The sequence below is a fragment of the Lagenorhynchus albirostris genome, chromosome 10, assembly GCF_949774975.1.
Source record: "Lagenorhynchus albirostris chromosome 10, mLagAlb1.1, whole genome shotgun sequence".
Classification (NCBI taxonomy): Eukaryota; Metazoa; Chordata; class Mammalia; order Artiodactyla; family Delphinidae; genus Lagenorhynchus; species Lagenorhynchus albirostris.
Window position 1 is genome coordinate 26,203,365 of NC_083104.1, and position 22,472 is coordinate 26,225,836.

At 40.2% G+C, this 22,472-nt stretch overlaps 1 protein-coding gene across 1 annotated transcript; it reads right to left on the reverse strand.

The window, feature by feature from the left end:
* Positions 1–504: 504 nt before the first annotated feature.
* On the reverse strand, positions 505–11,662 carry C10H3orf49 (chromosome 10 C3orf49 homolog). Its single transcript, XM_060163773.1, is given in 7 exon segments — positions 505–702; positions 1,152–1,264; positions 1,448–1,469; positions 3,716–3,840; positions 7,623–7,767; positions 7,769–7,946; positions 11,538–11,662. Coding segments are annotated over 7 exon segments (906 nt in total).
* Between the last annotated feature and the right edge of the window lie 10,810 nt (positions 11,663–22,472).

Below are 22,472 nucleotides of genomic sequence, written 5' to 3' on the forward strand. Positions count from 1 at the left end.
GGGTCTATCCTTATCCATTTATTTTAGTGCAGAAACATGGCATTTTGCATGAATCATACCTTAATAATGCTACATTTTTGTAATTTTGATACAAACTCGTATCTTTAAAAACGAAAGTTTAAAGTTAGCTCAATAGTAGACACAGTGAAAGTGTCAAAATACTTTTAAGTGCTTCCTCTAATTTCATCTGGCAAATTTCATGGGAGAAATTTCTTTGCAGAATTGCTATGCCCTGATAAATATTTCTATTTTCCATTATTAGTAAGAATTATGAAGCAAAAATTTGCTTATATTGACTCAGAATTAAAAATGAATTTTTCCCAAAGGATCTTTTTTTAAGGACTGCTGGGCAGAATATTTTTACCGCCCACCCCCCCCCTTAACCCCCCCCCACCCACCCCCCACCCCCCGCTGCCACCACTGATTAAGAGAAACTTATTCAGGATTATGTACCAAAAGATAAGAACCCCTATGAACATAACTTTTGCGCTGTCAGAAACAAAATCAGAAGCAGCACCAAGTACATGGGAAACACACGTTTTTCACTTTATACTTCCTCATGGTTCTCTTGGATATCCTCTGGAACTGCTTGGAAGACTGAAGGATTTCATCCCCTAGAAACTCACACTGTTGAAGCTCAGCGTGTCTTTGGGCCAATAGCTTCAGGGATTTATCTGTCACTGCTTCTATGAGGTCATCCACCTATGACAGCCAGATACAGAGAAATGAAACCATGTGTTAGAAAGCCTTGTCCACACCCAAAGGTGGCCTGTTTTTCCTGAGAGATAAGTTCAGGAATTGTTGGACGTTTACAAGTCCCAAAGTATTAATCTAATTCAAGTCATAGCAAACAGAGCTTGAAAACATGCATTTACCACCCAGTGGTAAAGAGGATCTGATTTCTTCTCAAAAGAAGCCCATGTGTGTGCCTTCATTTTAACTGAATTCACTTAATATTTATTAGGCACACAGCACCATCCTCGGTGCCCTCAGCAATCCTGTAGCCACTCTTGAATGCCCCCCACTAACGTTCCTTCATGCTAATCATTAGTTTCATCCCACATCCGCGCTGTCAAGCAGGGCTGTGCATTCAGTTAAGCCTGGCCCTCTGATGCTTTTGAAACACCAAAGTAAAAGCCTTTGTCCACTACCTGCATTTGAAGCTTTCCTACTGTCAAATCTGATTTTCGGAGGATGTTTTCCGTGCTATGTTTCTTTTTTTTGAATGCTGGAAAGCGTGGTCTCTTTTTTGAGGAATACGGAACTATCATAAAAATGCAAAAATACATCAGATTAAGAAGTGCTAACATGATATCTGTGACAGTGCTTAAATGAACATTCTCACCTTTGGGACATTCTCTTATAAACTGGACATTCGCCACATAACAACGTCGAGTTGGAGGTCGTATTCATATTATTCTCCACCCCCCAGGTATCTCCTTTGTGCCCAGAGCTCGCTTTGAAGAGATCTATAGGGTGCAGAGAAATGAGATTGTCTGGTTCTAAGAGAAAATACAGTGTCAGGAAAAAAGCAGGTCATTTGTAAGGGGAAGAAGAAGAAATTGCTTCTGCAGCCGCTGAGCACAGAGTGTGGGGCTGTTGTAGACCAGTGCCCCAGAAAGCTCATTATCACTGGATCCAGTTGTTAATTTGGTCTCGTTTCTGCAGGTTTCCTTATTTTCATGACAGGCATGTCTCCAAACATAAAAAGAAAGCTCTGGGTTCTTTTCGCTGCATGCCTGATACTCTTCCCCTGGTCCCTGGCTTGCTGGTTACAAGTACCTGTGCTATTGGAAATCATTCCTAGGTCATGGCTCCTGGCTAATATGCCCTTTTTAGTCTTATTGGGTTCACTCTTCCTTCCCCTTGTGCTTAGTAATTAGCATCAGGACTATTGTGAGGGCTACACAAAGTAGGATGTGGGACCACATCTGGGTCTTGCCCTTTGCCTGAGTTTACAAATGAGTCTGCGGAACCTCCGCTCTGCCCTGCCAGCTCACCCAGGCTCAAGTGTCACTGGCAGAATCTTCCCCAGTCTGTCCAGAGTATGACCCCTCTTTTTCCTCTCTCGTAAAACCAAGTGTTTGGGGGGCTTTTTTTTTTTCTATTAAGCACTTGGTAATTACTTAAGTTATTTCTGTGTTTGTTGAATACCACTATTAAAAAGTCAAATGCCTTGAAGGGTCAGGCAGGGTTTGCAAAACAGGCTCACTTGGGGCTGGTGTGAACTGGAGAGAACACGCCCTCCTGCAAAGGGGGCAGGCCTCTGCGCCTGCTGCAGTTGCCCCAGGAATTGTGGGCCCAGTGTTGCCAACTCCTCCTGTTTTCCAAAAGGAAGTTGAAAATCCAGATTTCTGTTTGAATTTTTCTAATTTTGAAATGTGGGCTATTAATTCAAATATACTTTTGAGAACATTCTGAGAGCTAACAGTACCATAGTTTAATGTCCATCTCCTCTATCAAACTATAAGTTCCACACAAACAGGACCATGACCTTGGATCACCTTTATAGCCTCCCCAAACTGCCCAGCACATAATAGGAGTACGATAAGTGCAAACTTAGCACAAAAGAGGTAAAATTCAAAACTAATATTGGTGCGCTCTGGCAGTGACGCTCTAGAGCAGCACTGTTCGACAGAACTTCCCACAAAAATGGAAATGTTCTTATCTGTGCTGTCCAGTACAACAGACACTGGCCATATATGTTTACTGAGCACTTGAAAGGTAGCTACTGCAGCAAAGGGAATGGACTTTAATTTTAATTAATGTAAATAGTCATACGGGGCTATTGGCTACCATATTGGACAGTGCAGTTAGTACCTAGCATAGTAATTAGGACTAAGCACTCCAGAGCCAGGTCTTCTGCTGTTTGAAGCCTGGCTCTTCCAATTATCTGGGCCAATTACTTAACCTCTCGTTGCCACCCCTAAAATAATATCCTACTTACTGTAGTAACCTATCGCTCTCTACCTTATAGGGCTGTCGTTAAGGATTAACTGAGTTGGTATTTTTAAAGCACTGAGAACAGGGCCTGGAACACAGTCAGCTTTAAGTCAATGCTTATTATATCTAAAGTAATGATAGTATTTCAGGGTTCTATTAAAAAGATAGTCTGGGCAATTTAGGCTAAAGCTTGATAAGTACAGGTAAGTACAAGCTTTGGGTTGGAGAGTCCTGGATCACCTAGTGCTGTACTGTCTGTACTGTACATATAGCTATTTGTATTCTAGTTTCAATTACAATGACATAAACTTTAAAATTCAGCTCCTCAGTCGCACTGGCCACATTCCAAAGTCTGAAAAGGCCACACGTGCTAATGGCTACTATTTTGGACAAATGTACACTTGCATCCTCGCAGAAATTCTATTGGGTTGATCTAGAGAATTCCTCTCCACATGTATGCATGATAGGCCAGGTGCTAATATACTAATGAGTCTTGATATCTGAACAGCTGACAAAGTCAATATAAAGCTGTAAACGCCACTGTTGCCCAGATTGTAGCAGAAGCTGGACAGTTTGAGCTCAGAACTAGAGGAATCAGAACTGGAAAGTCTACATTCTGTGCCCTAAATTCTGGGAGTGGAGACACACAAGTAGCAGCTTTAAATGCTTTATTATGAGGGACTTGCAGTGGCAGAGAACTTGGTTTTTACAACATCCCTAAACACTGACTTACTGATAAGTCTTTAGAGGCGAGTTTGTTTTAGCATTTTACCTTCTGCAGTCCTGAGGGAAGGGATGTCACAGATAACCGCTTGGTGGTTCTCCTGGCTCGGAGGAGTGTATTTCCTTGGGTTATCTCCTCTGTCTCTGCTTCTACAACATCAAGTTGTATAGTTGCTTGGAGGGAAGGGGAAGAAAAAAACAGACAATCTTGAAGGATCACAGTAATAGACACATGCTCCCTATTTGAAAGTCTCCTGAAAAGCCAGCATCACACGCGGTCTCAGTGGCTTTTTTCTTTGGGGTTAAAAATTAAAAATGGATTTGTTTTGCTGAAGCTTACACTTTCTCCTGAACATTTGCCTTTTCTTGTGGTCATGACCTCAATGGTCACCGACCCATCTTAACAAGGTGGTTACCTGTCTTTGAGACTTCAGTTTTGACCTCTGTTGCCTTTCCCTGTAACTCTTGTGGAATTCGGAAAAGTAACCCTCTAATGTGTAAGACAATCCCTTGAGTATTTGCTGTTGACAAAAGCCAAGTTTAAATCTACTCTGCAGCAAAGTGGCACAAAGCTCAGCCATTCACATACCGTCTTAATAGTTTTTCCCACATTCCAGGAACCCCATGAACCCTAGAGCCCTTAATATTTTTCTCTATCAATTCAATTCTTAACACAATAAATGTACTTATAAAGAAAACTTAAAACGCTATCATAAATCAAAAACCAATATCATAAATATAGGCACTGAGACTCGTATGGTAAAACCAAAACCATGTTATTGCCTGGAGAAGGCACTAAACTTGAGGTTACTCTCTTTTTTACTAAAACAGAAAAGGGCAGGAAATGAGGCTTTTTCCTTGCTGTAGTCAAAGGGATCGACAGGGTCATTTGTAAAAAGGGTTTTGCAGCTTGTTCCGTTTCAGCGTCTTCAAGCTGTGCGCAGCACCTAAAATCAACTCAGCTGCTTTAGGTCCATTGATAACCATATCTAGCAGCCGGGGTTCCTCATCTCAGTGACTGGTGGCTCCACCTTCAAAGCAGATGCTCAACCCAGGGACCCTTCCTTCTCCCCTGCCACTGTCCAGCTCACCCCCAAATCTTGCAACTTCTACCTATGAATACTTCTCCCTTGATCTCACCATCCCCACTGCCACGACTCATCCAAGCTATTACCATCCCTTGCCTGAACGAATGTAAGAGCCTGTTTATTGTTCCTTCTGTATCTCTTCTTGCTCTCCTTCGATCCAGTCTCTACCCTGCAGGCTCAGCTACCTTTAAAAAATGCCAATCAGATTATATAAATCACCAGCTCGAAAATATTTGATGGTTTCTTATCACCCTTAGGAAAAGTTAAAATTTCTTAACATGGCTTACAGACACCCTTACCACCTTATTCACCAGCCTCTCCCTGGCTGGATTACTTTAATTTCTTAATTACGCCCAGTGCTCTCTTGATGTTGGAACCTGAAAGTGTTCTCCCCTCTTCCTGGGAAACTGTTCTCACCACTCTTTCCTTATCTAACTCTAGTTGTCCCTCAGATCTCATCTGAGTTGATCCTTCCACAGAGAGGCCTTTCCTGAGCCCCCTCCCCTAAATTAGCATCCGTGATGTCTACCCATAGTGCCTTCTGCTGCTACTTTGCATCAGAGGTAATTATCTGCATAATGCTGGAATGTCCCTCTGTGCTGTAACTCCAGGAGGGTAGGGACCATGTGTGTTCTATCTGCTACTCTATCCCTAATAGTGTGGCTGGCATATAATAATTACTTACTAAATTTTTGTTTAAAAAGTGTAATGAGGGTCAACAGGGATGAGCAACTGTCTTTTGCTCACATCTGAGGGTCAGAATGTTTGAGTGGAAGCCTAAAGGATGGGCAAGTTTCTTGGGAAGATCTTAGTGCAGAGATTTGTTATTCCAACTAAGATGAAAATAAGCCAATGCATGGGATGAGGGGAAGATTTTGGTCCTCTGTTTTCTGCTGGACTCTCCAACTCCAGCCCCATCAGTATATAAGCATGTCCTCTTTGCTATTTTTAACAGAAATAGGCAGGTCAATCCATACCAGGTAATTGCTAGATGCTTGGATCCTTGTAATGGTGACTGCTTTTTCCGGAAGAGAGAGTTTGTTTGAAAGGGCAATCAGTCAGCTGGAAGCCATCATTTTTGTTTTTAGGGTTTTTTTTTTTTTTCTGCAAAAAGTATCCACTAGGCTTGCAGCCTTATAACCATGTGAAATTTGAAGGTATGTTTGAATTTCCTACATATACATAAGGACTTTATATGTTTCTGGATGCTGTGCTATAAAGGGTATTAGAAACCTACAAAGGATATTCATGGCAGTGAAGCTCTTCTGTATGATATTATAATGAGAGACACATTACATGGTAGGTTTTTCAAACCCACAGAAGTGTGCAGGGCGAAGAGTGAACCCTAATGTAAACTATGGACTATACTTAATAATAATATATTAATATTGGCTCATCAACTGTAACAAATGTACCATGCTAAGGCAAGATGTTAATAACAGAGGAAACTATGGGGGTAGGGTAAGTAGAGAGAGAGGTATATGGGAACAAATTTCTGTATTTTCTGCCCAATTTTCCAGTAAACCTAAAACTGCTCTAAAAAATAAGGTCTATTAATTTTAAAAAGCTACAGAGGAGAATGCAAATAGTAGTAGTATCATTAGTCATCACTCATGAGGGCCCCCCCAAAACAGCATCACCACGTTGCAAAAAAGACAAAGTTAACCATTCAAATGCTGATTGATACAGCCACTGTGGAGAACAGTATGGAGATTCCTTAAAAAGCTACAAATAGAACTACCATATGACCCAGCAATCCCACTACTGGGCACATACCCTGAGAAAACCATAATTCAAAAAGAGTCATGTACCAAAATGTTCATTGCAGCTCTATTTACAATAGCCCAGAGATGGAAACAACCTAAGTGTCCATCATCGGATGAATGGATAAAGAAGATGTGGCACATATATACAATGGAATATTACTCAGCCATAAAAAGAGACGAAATTGAGCTATTTGTAATGAGGTGGATAGACCTAGAGTCTGTCATACAGAGTGAAGTAAGTCAGAAAGAGAGAGACAAATACCGTATGCTAACACATATATATGGAATTTAAGAAAAAAAAATGTCATGAAAAACCTAGGGGTGAAACAGGAATAAAGACACAGACTTACTAGAGAATGGACTTGAGGTTATGGGGAGGGGGAAGGGTAAACGGTGACAAAGCGATAAAGAGGCATGGACATATATACACTACCAAACGTAAGGTAGATAGCTAGTGGGAAGCAGCCGCATAGCACAGGGAGATCAGCTCGGTGCTTTGTGACCGCCTGGAGGGGTGGGATAGGGAGGGTGGGAGGGAGGGAGACACAAGCGGGAAGAGATATGGGAACATATGTATATATATAACTGATTCATTTTGTTGTGAAGCTGAAACTAACATACCATTGTAAAGCAATTATACTCCAATAAAGATGTTTAAAAAAAAAAAAAAAAAGAAGTAGCCATTTGAAAGTCTGCCTCACTCCTTTCTCCAGAAACAAAACAAAACAAAATCCCACTTTGGTTTGATTTTCTAATATATGTGTATGTGTATATGCATATACACATACATATGCCTATGTGTGCATCTGTATTTAAATGAAAAGTAGCTTTAGACTGATGAGAACGACTGATTAATTGGACTGGGAGGGACCTCAAAGATGATCTAATTCAGAGCTTTTCAAAATGCATGTACATATCAGTCACCTGGGGGTCTTTCTAAAATGCAGATTCTGACTCAGTAGACCTGGGTGGGGCCTGAGCTTCTGCATTTCAGAATATGGCTCCCAGGAGATGCCATACTTGGGGTAGCAAGAAAAGCCATCCTAATTTCATTTTTCCTCTTGGCCTTGACGCAACATAACCATATGTTGCCTTTGATTACCATTCTGTGAGAGCTTTCTCATTCTTGGTTTGGTAAACAACTTGGGCGATGGAAGCTCCTTGACAATTCTAGGAAGAAGGCTCTGCGTATTTGAAAGGAGGGTTTCCTTAGGGTTAGTGGAGCCCTCTCTGCTGACACTTGCTGGCCTTGCTTCTGTACTTGTGTGACAGCATCCTCCCCCCAAAAGTCTTCACTTTCTTGACCAAATCTCTTTTCTGATTTTGCTGGCTTTCATGAAATTCCATGTCACTCTCATTGGATGATTCCTCTTTGGGGACCAACACATTTTGTTTTACTAAGTTGGTAGACACAGCTCTATGCCATCTGAACAAAAGAAAAATAATTTGCATCAAGGAAATTGAAAAGTTAAAAAAAAAGGTATCATTTAAATCATTAAAATCCACTGCAAATGTGAAAAAATTATACAGTTGCAAAAAATAAATTTGAAGACCCAAATCACAGAAGAATAAAGCCAAAGCAACTACTTGGCGTTTTGTTGCCAAACTCTAGAAGTGCATTCTGGACACTATCTCATTTAATCCTCATAGCAGGTAGGTTATATTATTATCTTCATTTTACTAATGAGTAAACTGCGACATAGAGAGATTAACTTAATTGACCAAGCATAGAATGCAGATTTTAATCTTGGTTTGTGGTTGTTAAATTATATTACCTCATATTGGCAAATTGGAGATCTTATTTCAGTAACGGTTTGAGATAGTTTTTGCTGGATTTAGTGCTTCCCAGGCTACAGTGATGAGAGATGAAAGAGTCTGATAGGGTAGTCAATAAAGAATATAGTCTCCAAGGTCCCATAAACACTGCATTTACATAGAATACTCATTTAGAGAGAATAATTCTAAATGCATTATTTCCAAAATTCCAAATAGTCATATAGCATCTTCATCATTTTTACATATTTTAGTAAATAGGTAACACTTAATAGACTTCTACGTGTTAAACACTCATCTAAGTTCTTTCATATGTATTACACAATTTAATCCTCCTACTGTCCTCTCCATTTCACAAATGAGGAAATTAAAAGTTGGGAAGATTAAATAAGATTAAATAACTTATGCCCAGACAATCTGACCCCAAAGTCTGTGTTGTTATCCTCTGTGCTAGGTAAATATCACCCATTCCATGATACCCTGGATTTACCTAATATTCTTCCTCCATTAACTGTTTTTTGTTAGTTTCCTCCAAAGCAACAATATCTATAAAATCCCAGGCATTTTAAAAAACTAACCTTTTTATTTCGAGATAATTGTAGTTTCACATGCATTTGTAATAAATAATACAGGGAGATTCTCTGTGTACTCTTTATCCAGTTTCCCCCAATGGCAAACTCCTGCAAAACTAAAATACATTGGCACAACCAGGATATTGACACTGATACTGTCAAGATACCGAACATTTCTATCACCACCAGGATCCTTTGTTTTATAGCCACACCCACTTCCCACTCACCCCTACCTTTTCCTTAAACCCTGGCAATCACTAAGCTGGCCTCCATGTGTATAATCTATGTCCTTTCAAGAAGGTACTATAAATGGAATCATATAGCATATGGTTGACCCTGGAACAACGTGGGTCTGAACTGTGCAGTTCTACTTACATGCAAATTTTTTTCAATCGTAAGTACTACATGATCCAAGGTCAGTTGAGTCTGTGGATGTGGAACCTTAGACACCAAGGAACTGCAGATATGGAGGGCTGACTCTAGGTTATACATGGATTTTTGACTGTGCAGATGGCTGGCATCCCTAACCCCTGCTTTGTTCAAGAGTCAACTGTAAAATCTTTTGGGGTTTACTTTTTTTATTCAGCATAATTCTCCAGAGATTCATCCAGGTTGTTGTGTTTATCAATATTCTATTCCTCTTTATTGCTGAGTAACATTCCATGATGTGGATGTACCAAACTCTGTCTAACCATTCACTCATTGGAAGACATTTGGGTAGTTTCCAATTTGGGGCCGTTATGAATAAAGCTACTATAAACATGTGTGTACAAGTTTTTGTGTGAGCATAAATCTTCAGTTCTCTGGGTGAAATCCCAGGTTTTATATTATATTATGTTACATTATATTTATAATACATGTAATACATATTTCTAATGAGGATATAAATAAATTCATAACTATTAAAAACATTTTTCATATACTACTTAAACTATGTCAAGTCCCACCAGTAGCAAAATACCAACCTCCAGAAAAACACTATTCTCAATTGAACCTAAATCATTCAGTTTCTCTGTCATTATGCAGGAGAAGTAGTTCAGCCCACTAAATAGTTCAGCCCAAGCACTGGAGTTAAGTGGTTTGGTTCAAACCAGCACCATACTTCCTAACTGTGTGATCTTGGTCATGTTATTTAACATCTATAAGCTTCAGTTTTCTCATTTGAAAATAGGTATGTCGTTCTCAAGAATGTGCAAATAAAAGAAAACAATTTATGTGCTTGGAACCTGATAATACATTCAATAAATGATAGCTTTTATTACCATGTGAAACAGATCTGTGTGGAAAAAATTTAAAAGGCAAGAAGGGAGTGCAAGCTAAGAGGTCAAAAGAAGGGAGCCCTCATAGGCTAGCAGCCTCCCTTGTGGGACCAAGGACGTAGAGTTATGTTAGTTGTACATACACACACACACACACACTCACAAGGTGGTATTATTCACATTCATTATAGCTGAGCATAATATACAATAACTTTCCAGCAGAGGGCAGTCAAGTGTCCTGAGGAAGGGGTGCCATATTCTAATTTGCCCAAAGGTCATTTACAGGCCAAGACTAATTTCCCATGGACCCTTCTGAGAATCTTTTAATAAAGCCATCTGTTTCTACTACCGTAAATACACATACACATGGAAATACAATTCAGGAACCCCCAAGGCCGTCCATGCAACCCCTCAAATAAAAAGCCCTGCCCTAAGCAGTTTCTGAATCTCTAGAATGCCTCTCCCATTCCCATCCCTCCACCCTTATTCCCAGTCTATTTATAACATAATTAACAAATGTAATTTTGCTCCAGAGCCTAGGATAGAACTGCTGCCATTGCTGTTATGAAAACAATCCTTTCTTTCCTAAGCTTTTAAGTATCTTGGTTGGTTGTGAATTTATTTGGTTGTATTGCCTCTCCTTTTAACCCCTGTTTCTTACTGAAAGTGGAAATCTCTGCAAAATTTCATTTTGCCTGTGGAAGTTCAGAAGTCTGATCTCTGAGGCTTCAGGTCTCATGAAAACACCTCATTTCTATCCATCTAAGCTACTGCTCATGAACCTGGTAAGAAAGAAGACACCCTGCCCTCAAAATTGGAAAATAATTCATCTCACTGACTTTCCAAATTAAAATGTATTATTTTTGGAGTATTTCATGCTTGTCTTCATGGTTTTGCCATTGGCAAGAAAAATTAGGTATAAGACAGTTTTTAGGTTACATTACAGAGCGTGCACATGGGTGAAATACAATTAGCATGTATTTCAGCAGCCAGAACTGCTGGAAGAGGGAACAGGAAGAGCATTGCTCATGGACTCCTCTTGAAAAATGCACTACTGAATTTTCAGAATAATAGTATTTGCTGTCTAAAATTGTGAGACTGACATATTAACTTACTGTCTGCTTATTTTAGTATAATATGCAACATTAAAACTCAAATTCAGGTAGAAAGGAAAGGTTTTCCCCATTACAATGAAGACTTTTCTAATCACAAAATGAAGCTTCCGTTGTGGCACTAGGTTCTCTGATCCAGTGTATAAATGCTGTCTCCTCCTCTAATCCATAGAGCCTTCATTTCTGAATGCAACGCTTAAAAAGAGATGCTACCTTTTCTAATCATCACGGTGAATACTGGTCAATGCAAAATCCAAAGAATCTCACTCAAGAGAGAAGAAAATGAGTCCCAGTCTCCTACCTTTCAATCCCTTTCCTTTTGAATGAGCCATTTCTCTTTCTGGGTTGCTGAAATCTTCGGTACCGGCCAACTCTTCCGTAAGCAACCTTAAAGGGCTCTGGTGTATACAGGTGGGGATGGTCCATTGCTATCAACTGCACCTGTGTAGCTGTTTTGGATTTCTTTAGCTCTTGAGCTCACAAACTTCAAAACAAAATCATGCAGTGAGTGACTGAGGCGCTTTTAACTTCTGGGCTGTCTGGGGTAAAGTACGTAGGAAATTTTTGGAATTGCTTCCTTATTCCCTTTAAGGTGTTAGAGACATCATTTGTTGGACCGGCCCTGTTTACCACTTCACAGAGGTCACCAGCGATGGCGATGCATTTGACAGAGCGGTGGGAAATTCCCTTTTCTGTTGTGAACTTCTGGGCAAGGCAGAGGCAGAACAGGTGACCTGATTGTCTAACCACTGCCATTTGGGTTGGTAATAAAATAATCACACACCAATTGATTATCACAGTCAGGTGTGCATGTTTGAATTCCTAAGAGGGCAGAACCAGAACCAATAGGAATTCCAATGATCCCAGCTTTTGTTAGATTTTTCAAGTAGAGCTGATGAATGCTCTCTCTGTCAGGTTTTTATTTGGCCTTCTCACAGTTCACTTCCAAGGGCGATTTTATTATATCTCGTATTTTGTAGTGATCTCTCAACACACGTGGCTGAGAAAGTTGAGTCCACCGCTCCCTTTAACATTTGCTAGTTTATTTCCCGGAGAAGAGCAAATTCTGGCTGGGTTTGAACTTCCCACCACAAGGTGGCAGCAGACACTAGGATTTATTCCCATCCTTCTCTGGTGCTTTGAGTTTTTCAGTCTGAACTTAACTAGAAGCTAAGAAGGAAAACTCTAGAAGTGTTGGGAGATACAAGGATTACTCTGTTTGCTGTGTTTGCGCTCATCAGTCATCTGGAGCTGGCTTCTCAGACTTTCGTGTGCACAGAAATTACCTGGGGATCTTATTAAAACGCAGATTTTAATGCAGTAGTTCTGCCTGATAAGATCATTGGGCCAGAGAGCTCAACAAGATAAAAGAGTTACTTGCGAGGATCTGTCTGCTCCAGGCAGATGAATCAGCACGTACCAAAGCCCTGAGGTGGTAGGAGTCTGATGTCTTTGAAAATTTACAAGATAGTCAGGGTGGCTGCAGCAAAGAGATGGATGTATCTGAGGAGCTGGAGAGATAGGCAGGGCCAAACCTGCTGGATCCTACAGAACAATTGAAAGATTTTGGTCTGGCTCTTCAGAATAATGGAAAGTAATTAGAGTTTTGTTTTGTTTTGTTTTGGCCGTGCAGCGCGGTGTGCAGGATCTTAATTCCTCGACCAGGGATCAAACCCATGCCCCCTGCAGGAGCTAGTCAATACATATTTATTCTGGGCAGTGAGGATCCAGTGTTGAGCAAGACAACTGGAATCCCTGTGGAAGCTCCTAGACTTAACCACTGAACTGCCAGGGAAATCCCTATTAGGGTTTTTCAATCATTAAAATTTTAAAAATAGAAAATAAAAAAAATTTAAATTGTGGTAAAATAGACGTCATATAAAATTTACCATTTCGAAGTGTACAGCTCAGTGGCAGGAAGTATGTTCACAATGTTGTGCAACCATCACCACCACTGTCTCCAGAACTTCTTTTATCTTGCAAAACTGAAACTCTATGCCCACTAAACAAGAACTCCTAATAACATTTCTGTCTCTATGAATTTTTTTTAATTGGAAAAAAATTACATTTTGGAAGAACTCACCACATAAGGTGATAGAATTCCAAAAATCAAATTACATGAAAATATCCATCACAATTTCTTCATACAATTGGTGAGAAAAATCTGCTGTATAGAAGAGAGACAACGAAATAGGAAGGGCTAAGGAGAAGGATATGAGGATAAACAGCTTTTTTATTTTTTAAATTTCTAAAAATAAATAAATTTATTTATTTGTTTGTTTTTGGGTCTTCGTTGCTGTGCACGGGCTTTCTCTAGTTGCGGTGAGAGCTCTGGGGTCAACGTGCTTGTGGGCAGCGTACAATTAACTTCTTCCACCTGGGGGGGTGGGTTTCAGTATCTGCAGAACAGCTCAAAGGTCATGGCTCCGAATATTATCTATAGACCCTGGGGAAGAACTAAAGGTCCTTGACTTTGTTTAATGGCCAAAGTATTATTATTTTGTCTTGCTTGACTGTGTTCCTTTCTTTCCCCATTTTCTCACTTCTCTGATTAAATTTATCCTTTGACTAAAGTTTTTCTACAGACAAAAGGCAGGTGGGGTTCTATTCTGGGAAAGCCTCATGGGGTCCTGCTTGGTTACAGGAGCTAGTCAGTACATATTTGTTCCGGGCAGTGAGGATCCAGCGCTGGACAAAGCAACTGGAATCCCTGTCCAGGACTGACACTCTAGTGGAGGACACAGACACCAAACTTATTAATGAATTGATACAACGTTTCAGACACTGATAAGGAATGCTAGGAAAAAACTAGGAGAACACTGTAGAAAGTGACAGAAAGTGAATGCTTCTGCCAGAGTGATCAAAAAAGCCTCTCCAAGAAGTGACATTTGAGGTAAGACATGCTGCATTGAAAAAGGACACAAACTATGGTCAGATCTGTGCTCCAAAGAAAAGTATTCCACAGAGCAAAAGTATTACCAGAGCAAAAGTTCTGAGGTAGGTGGGAACTAGGTCATGTTTGAGGACAGGAAGGAGACCAAGGTAGTGAGAACACAGGTGACAAAGGAAGGCAACGTTAATGTTTGTGTTTTAAAAAAGATTGCTGTGTGCCGCTTGGAAAATGCATTGGAGAGGAAGAAGTATGGTGGCTGAAGAGGTAATCGGTCAAGGATGGAGACGCTGGTGGTTAGGCATGGAGTGAGGTAGACGTTTAGGGAATCTGGAAATATTTAGGAGGTAGCATGCTGAAATGAACTGGGTGTGGGGTGTGGTGAGAAGACAGAGGGAGATACTAGACTGGGAAGTCACCTTGTTCCAGTAGCTCAAGTCTGAGATTGGAGTGGTTTAACTAAATAGTGGGTAATGGGGCTAGAGAGAAGTGCACTGATTAAAGAGTCCCCCATATGGCTACTTTTCTTTTCCACCTTCCTTCACGGGATATGGCTTGGAGTAAAACCCATACAATCATTCCCTAGACATTTGTAAATGTCCCTTTAAAAAGCCAGAGCAGGGCAAAGCTTGGTCAAAACACAACTCCCTTGTTCTTAACATCATCCTTCTATTGAAAATATCTGAGATCACATAAGCCTATTTAGGTAACCATAACAACATGTGACTCCTATTCAGATAGCAATTGGTTGAAACCACTGAGTCTGGGATTGCAAACATGAATGCTCATGGGCCGAGACAGGGAAATGGGAGAAGCTGCGCGGTGCAACAGGGAGGCGCAGCAACTGTGGTAAACCGTAGGGTGCTGGACCAATCAAATGCTCTTGGAGTTCAAATTGTGAAGGCTCTTCATGCATTTAAAAATGTGGCCCGCAGGTCCTATTTAGCCTGTGGGTCACCTATGTGCTGGCCCCAGAGATCTTTTTATCTAAACTCTCCATTCAGTCTTAGGCCAAATCTTGGAGTGATAAACACATAGAACAAGGCAGGACAATGTGTCTTAGTGCAATCATTTAAAAACTGAATCCTTTTGAAAATGAATGAAGAGTCCTCACTAATTCTGGCCACCCCAGGGTTTGGGAGGCCTTTGCATGTAGGGGAAAATAAATCGGGGACTTTTTCTCTTTGCTCAAGAAAATCTTCTTACTGGAGCTTTTGCCCATTTGAGAGAAGAGGGTGTCACTTTACAGATCACTTAGCAAGAATTGTGCCACGAGGAGGTGTATACTGGGCGCCCAGAGACAGGATGTTTCACCAGAGGACTCCTTACCAAGAGGTGCCACTCCCTAGTGGTCAGTGAAGGCTTGGGCTGAAGTAAGTGGCTTTTCAAGAAATGATGCCTTGTTTTCATTTGCTTTTTGTGTTGGTTGCTGCCCCAGGTTGGTATCTATAACTTTAGACTCATCTCCTATAACATTTTTTTTTTATAATTTTAAAAAAGACATCTATTTATTTATTTATTTTTGGCTGCGTTGGGTCTTCGTTGCTGCGCGCGGGCTTTCTCTAGTTGCGGCGAGTGAGGGCTACTCTTCGTTGCGGTGCGCGGGCTTCTCATTGCGGTGGCTTCTCGTGTTGCAGAGCATGGGCTCTAGGCGCGCAGGCTTCAGTAGTTGTGGCGTTGTTTGATTTTTTAAAAAATGAGTATGTATTACATTAAACTAAAAAAAACCCCAACAATTTAAAAATTAATTATCCAAATTTTGAATGCATAATACCAAGACATTTGTATAAGTGATTTTTTTTCCCCTCACGGTTGCATGGGTTGATTTCATAAAAAAAACTCAATTGATGAATTTAGCTATTTGCTTTAGAATCAGTTGCCTCTGGAACAGGATAAAAGCCAAACTGTTATTATTGCCAACAAAAAGTCATGTAAGATATGTTAAAATTCTAAGAATAAATGATGGGTGTCTTAAAACTGAAAAAGTTCTCTAAGATAATTTCCAGCTTCTTAGTTAGCCATGATTAGACTTGATACTTCCAATAAAAATGAATAATAATATTTGGAAAAACAACAATGAACTTCTATAGCTGTGCTGCTCAATATGGTAACCACCATCCACTCATGGTCATTAACCACTTGAATATGGCGAGTCTGAACTGAGATGCAGTTTAAGTGTAAAATACATACTGAATTTTGAAGACTTAAAGTGAATAAAAGAATATAAAATATATTATTAATATTTAAAAATACTGATTATATATTTTAGTGATATTTTAAACCCATTGAGTTAAATAAAATATAGTATCAAAATTAATTTCACCTTAATAAAAAAACTTTTAACAAAGTAGTTACTAGAAAATTTTAAATTACATATTAGGGCTGTTCTGTAGTCCTCGAAATTCTGTAAACGGAATTTTTCTTAAGGTATGGAATACTCTACTTGAATCCACTACTCCTGTCTTATATTTGCATCTCTCTTTTTGAAATTGAAATTACAGATGAATTGATCACATCAACTCAGCAGGTGGGACATTTAGTAAAGTCAGGATCTAATGAAGTCTAAGAAAGACTTTATTCATTTGTTCTGTTTTGCTATTTTTGTGTGTTTGGGTGAAGATTTTTATCTTAAACCTGGGGTCACAAACTATAGACTCTCAGATGCATTTGGTGTCCAGCATGTTTTGAATATTAGAAGAGTTTACATAAAAATCTCCATTTTAGGATCCTCACAAAAAATAAGATCTGGCAACTCAGCATACATTTCCATATGAGTTGAGTAGTGGCTGCCCTGAAACAAGCTTTCAGTTTCACCACAGTCCCCACTACTCCCTTATGTCCGACGCCCAGGTGTTGGACATTATATTACAATTTCCACTAAAAGAATTCAACCAGTTGTTTTTCACATCTCTTGTCCTTGGGTACAAATATGTAGGCTCTTCAATCTCCATCATTCTATGAAGTCACATGCCAGGATTTTAAAATAGCTTTCAGTAATTTTTCACAATTTCTTCCTATGATCCAGCTATGGGCCTACCACTATTTTTATACTTTTTATTTCGAGTTACTGATGTAATTTCACAAAATGGAGCATTCATTTTGTAATTATTCTGACTGGAAATGCATAATAAAATGCCAACTCTACTTATTTAAATAACAGTTTGATGGATGCGTTGATATGCTCCTAAAATAATTGTCCTCTTTCCTAGAAATTATCATATATTCAAGGTATTGAGCTGTTTTTCAGAATACATCTTTAGTGGGAAACTTAGTATTCCCAATTTTCTCAGCACATAAAAATATATTGAAGAACCTAAAATCAATTCATTCTTTAATGTGATGGCAAAGAGGCATCGTTAAATGCAGAAATGCACTGTTGACATGGCCCAACCTGTAGAATTGAATAGAAAATCTGAACCAATGAAATGACATGTAATTGTAAATTTTCTAATGCATACAGTGTCACAAAATAATAAGGTCTTGATAAGTAGGTCAGTAGTATCTAACTGAGCTACTTCAGTTAGCAAAAAGGAATCATTTTATTCATTTATTCATTCAACAAATATTTATTAAGGGCCTACTATGGCCAGACACTGTTCTTGGCCCCATCATATCAGAGTCCTAAAGGAAGTGAGTAAACGGGAAATGTGGCTATCCAGGGAAGATGCTTTTGGACAGGTAGTATGGTCAAGACAAAGGCCCTGAGGCAGGACCTGCTTGATATGTCTAAGGAACAGAAAGGCTTGTGTGGCTTGAGCAGAAGGGAGTGAAGGCAAGCGTAGAGGAATATGAGGCCAGATAATACATGGAGACATCTATCATGTGGGGCTTGGAGGCCAGCATCTGAACTTGGCTTTCACTCTGTGCGAGATGAAAAGCTATTATAGGATTTTGAGAAAAAACATGGTGTTACCTGATTTCAGCTTTAGCACATTGTCACCTCTGCTCCGAGTTGCTCAATCATGTAAAATGTGCGTATCAGTATTTTCTAACATAATCTAAATAGCCCCCGTATTAGTTTTCTTTTGCTGCTGTAACAGATTACCACAAACTTGGTGGTGCCTTAAGACAGCATAGATTTATGACCTCACAGTTCTGCAGTTAGCACTCTGACACAGGTCTCACTGGGCTAACATCAAAGTATTGACATTCATCATACCTCCTTCTGATTCTCTTTTTCTGCCTCCTTCTTCCACTTTTAAGGACCCTTGGGACTATATTGGTCTCATCCAGATAACCCGGGATCATCTCCCCATCTCAATCCCTAACTTAATCACTCTGGCAAGGTCCCTTTTGCCATGTAAGGTAACATATTCAGAGGTTCTGGGGAACAGGAAGTGGGCATCTTTGGGTGAGGCCATTATTCTATCACAACCCTCCAGCACCATACTTTGCTAAATAACCACAATCCCCCCACCCCAGCGTACACATATATCCCTCATGGAGTGCAAATTTCAGCTATGGAGAAAAAAATTCTGAAAAAGACTTCAAAATGCTGTTCCAAAGGAAAAGTGATGAGCAGAAGTTTAAAGTTTTCCATTTACAAATTTCATGCTTCTGAAATTTTCAGATCATTTCTTAAGTGTGACCTAAAGGACACATTTGGAAGCAGAAGATAATTTGTTGATATACGAAAGAGGATGGTGGAGTATCTATGACTGGAGAAAACATTGCCAACATATTTAGAAATAGATTCATGAAATAACTGAGTCAAGAAAGTTTCCTTGGATGGAGACAAAAGAAAAAAAAAAGAAAAAGAGAGAGAGAAGCATTAATTCTCCAGCACTTCAGAGTTAGAGGGCGTCATCAGACAAGGTGCAGGGGCTGGCAGACAGAACTGGGCTTGAGTGCACTGAAGTGGTAAGAGCTGAAGGGAAAAAGGAACATGGCCAAGGTACTGAAACGGCTTCCTTCCTCTTCCTGGAGACATCACACCTGCTATTAGGCTGGGAGTGCCTGGCGTGGGAGAGAAGAAGCAGGTAAAAGGCCCTGTTCATCATTGTATGAGAGCATTCATACACATATTCTCTTACTGTGAATGACCACTGCAATGTCTTTTAAGTTTTCTTGTTCATTTCAAAAAAATAATGATACAACAATACCTGGTCCACCTCCCTAGCACTTGATAATTGCCTGACCAACTAAATTGGAACAGAATTTTAATTTGAGAGTGGAGAGGCAAGAGGACCTGAATTCAGGGCACTGTCTTATTCTTTCCTCTTTCCAAAGAGGTTGTTGAGAGTCTAGCCTTAGTCTACCTTAGCTAAAATCTTCACCGTAAAGAAGAGGCCCAGCTGAACTTCAAGGGCAGCAGACAACAAATAAAAGAGAGGGAAAGAAGGAAAGATAGAAAAACAGAGTTGAAGTGGGCCAGCCCAGTAGGGAGTATAATGGCTTTTGTCTCTGAATGTATTGTGACTTCCAGCACTGAGTAATTTCCTGGCACTGTAGAGCTAGACAGAAGTTGTATCGAATAATGTCATTTAGGAAACTATTTTTACTCACATTTCATGCATCCTGTCTAATAAAACTTATAATGAGTTGATGTAAAAAGAAATCCTACGTTTCCCATGAGAGTAAGTGGCAAATCTTTGTTAAAATAATGGCCAATAATCGAAATCACTTATCTCTTAAATACAGTGATCTGCTCCTTGGTTTAGTTCAGCCAACGAGGCTTCTAATCAAACAGCAGTTGACTTCCACCTTCAGAGGAGGTGAGTTGCTTGCCCAAGTGGTCACATGACCAGTAAGAGACGGACCTGGGATGTAAGTCAAGGTCTGCTTGGTTCAAAAGTCCATTTCTGATGTGGTCCCTCTCTTTTCTCCCCAGAACTAGTAGTAGTTTGGTGAGGGCCTTCTCAAAAGTTGAAATTCTGAGGACTTTTACCTTTCTCAATTTTTCCCCCAAAGGACTTCACTCTGAATCATGAACTCATCTCTATCATTTAAGAATATGTGATTTGGATCCATCAAGTTTGGGGTTCAAATCCTGACTCTACCACTTATCAGCTGTGTAATTTTAGGCCAGTTGGACTTTCTGTGCCTTAGTTTTCTTATGCGTGACATGGAAGTGATAATAATACTACCCCTTGCTCCAGAGCTATTGTGAGGATTAAATGAAAAAAATTTATGTGAAAGAATGTCCTATAAATGGTCATTAATATTATTTATTATTCATTCAACAAATACATATCAGGTACTCTTATTTAGTGTCCAAAATAGACACATTCCTTGCAGTTAAATTTGTGGTTTCCCGGGGAGTCACACAAATGAAAGGAAATTATAACACAATGTGTCCAATGTCATGATGGCGTGACATGGAAACACTGAGAAGTATCTAATCCAACCTGGGCAGGTCAGGGCAGGCTTTCTGAAGGAAGTGGTATCTAAGAGGGAACAAAAGAATGGGTAGAATTTGGGGAAGCAAAAAGTATTTTAGAAACAATTTATATAATTATCCAGAGATGATCAAAAGAAATGGAAAGCAGGTCAGGATAATTGGAACAAAGAACGTGAAGAGAGTTTCTCAAAGGTGATACAAGACTAGTGTATGCACAGCATCCTCCTGGTCCCCTCTGTGTTGTCCCCTCCTGTTCTTTTCTTACTGTGGATGGCCACTGCAATAATCTTTATGCTTTGTTGTACATTTTAAAAAACGGTTATATCACATGCTCTTCTGCAAGCAGAACCCAAGAGAAGGGTTCCAGTGTAAGTAGATTTATTTGGGAGGTGATCCCAGAAAGCTCCAGTAGGGGAGCTTTATACTCCCCTACTGGAGGGGGATAACGAAATAAGAAGTGGAAGGCAGCTAATAAAAAGGCGCGTCATCAAGCATGTAAGCCGTGAGGGCAACCAGTGCTCAGTCCCACTGGGACTCAAGCATCCAATGCAGAAGCACATCTCGAGTTACCAAGGGTGAAGAGGTTGAGCTGTTTAACCACCAGGTCCCTGTTGGCCACCCGTGGAGGGCTGCATCCAGGGCCATGAACTCTCTGGCACTCTGGCTCTCCCTGAGCACAGGCCATGCTGCCACCCTGGCAGAGCTGGAAATGCTCTCAGTAAGTAGCCTTCTGCACGTAGAGGTGGGTATGGATGGAATGGGGGCAGGACACTTAGCATCTGTACACATTTATAAACAAGTTTGGAAACCAAAAAAAAAAAAGAAAAGGAAAGAAAAAGACCAACCCTGCCTAGGAGATAGTTCTCCAGGGTCCCTTGCATTCCTATACATCTTGTAAGCGAAGGTACCGGCTGCTTTGGGACCCCATTATGTATCAGTTGCTGGAAAAATCCAAGATGCACTTATTTTACAGGTGTCTACTGAGGACATCCTCAGACACAGGGCAAGGCAGTGGGGCTCTCATGGAACATTGTCCTTGCCCTCATGGTGTTTACTGCTTCATAGGGAAATATACTAGTCAAGTAAATACTCACAGAAGTATAACATTGTAAGTGTAATAGGAGGCATGGAAAAGAGGCCGACGGGTCTGTGAGAGCACTTAAATGGGACATGTGACTTAGTCAGGCTTCCCTGAGGAAGAACTACATGAGAAGCAACCTTCAGAATGAATAGGAATTAAACAGAGAGAGAGAGAGAACTCCAAGTAGCGAGAACAGCAGGTGCAAAGGCCCTGTGGCAAGAAAGAATATAGTGAAGAGAAGGGACTGAGAGGAGGCCCAAATGACAGGGGCTGAAGGGGGAGTAGAAACAGAGACTAGGAGGGCGGGAGACGCAAGAGGGAGGAGATATGGGAACATACGTATATGTATAACTGATTCACTTTGTTATAAAGCAGAAACTAACATACCATTGTAAAGCAATTATACTCCAATAAAGATGTAAAAATAATAATAATAAATTTTAAAAAATAATAAAATAAAAGTCCATTCGTGACAAAAAAAAAAAAGAGACTAGACTGTAAAGGAGGTGGCGGTAGCGGTGGGTAGATCCTACAGTGTCTGTGAGCCATGTTAGAAAGTCTTGTTTAGCATCCAGTATAATAAAGCTAATTTACCCCTCTGGAGCAAAGTTCAGGCAGGCTTACTGCTCATTTTACAAGGTTTGGGTTTCCTAAGCTCAAGCTTCCTCAAATATGATGCAAAGTCACTGCACGCATACCATTCACATGGACCCCTCGGCCTCACCCCCCATGGGACTCAGGAGCAAGGGGAACCATATGAACATGAAGCACATGTTGTTTGCTGTGCTGGGGGGTAATAAAGTCCTAAAGAGAAATGTGTGATTTCCACCAAAGAGCCTTACTTATTATGTAGGGGCATCTGCACTGGCTCCTGGCTTTAAGAGGCTCTGAAACCGAGAGGGTGAACGGATGGCTAAATGACCAG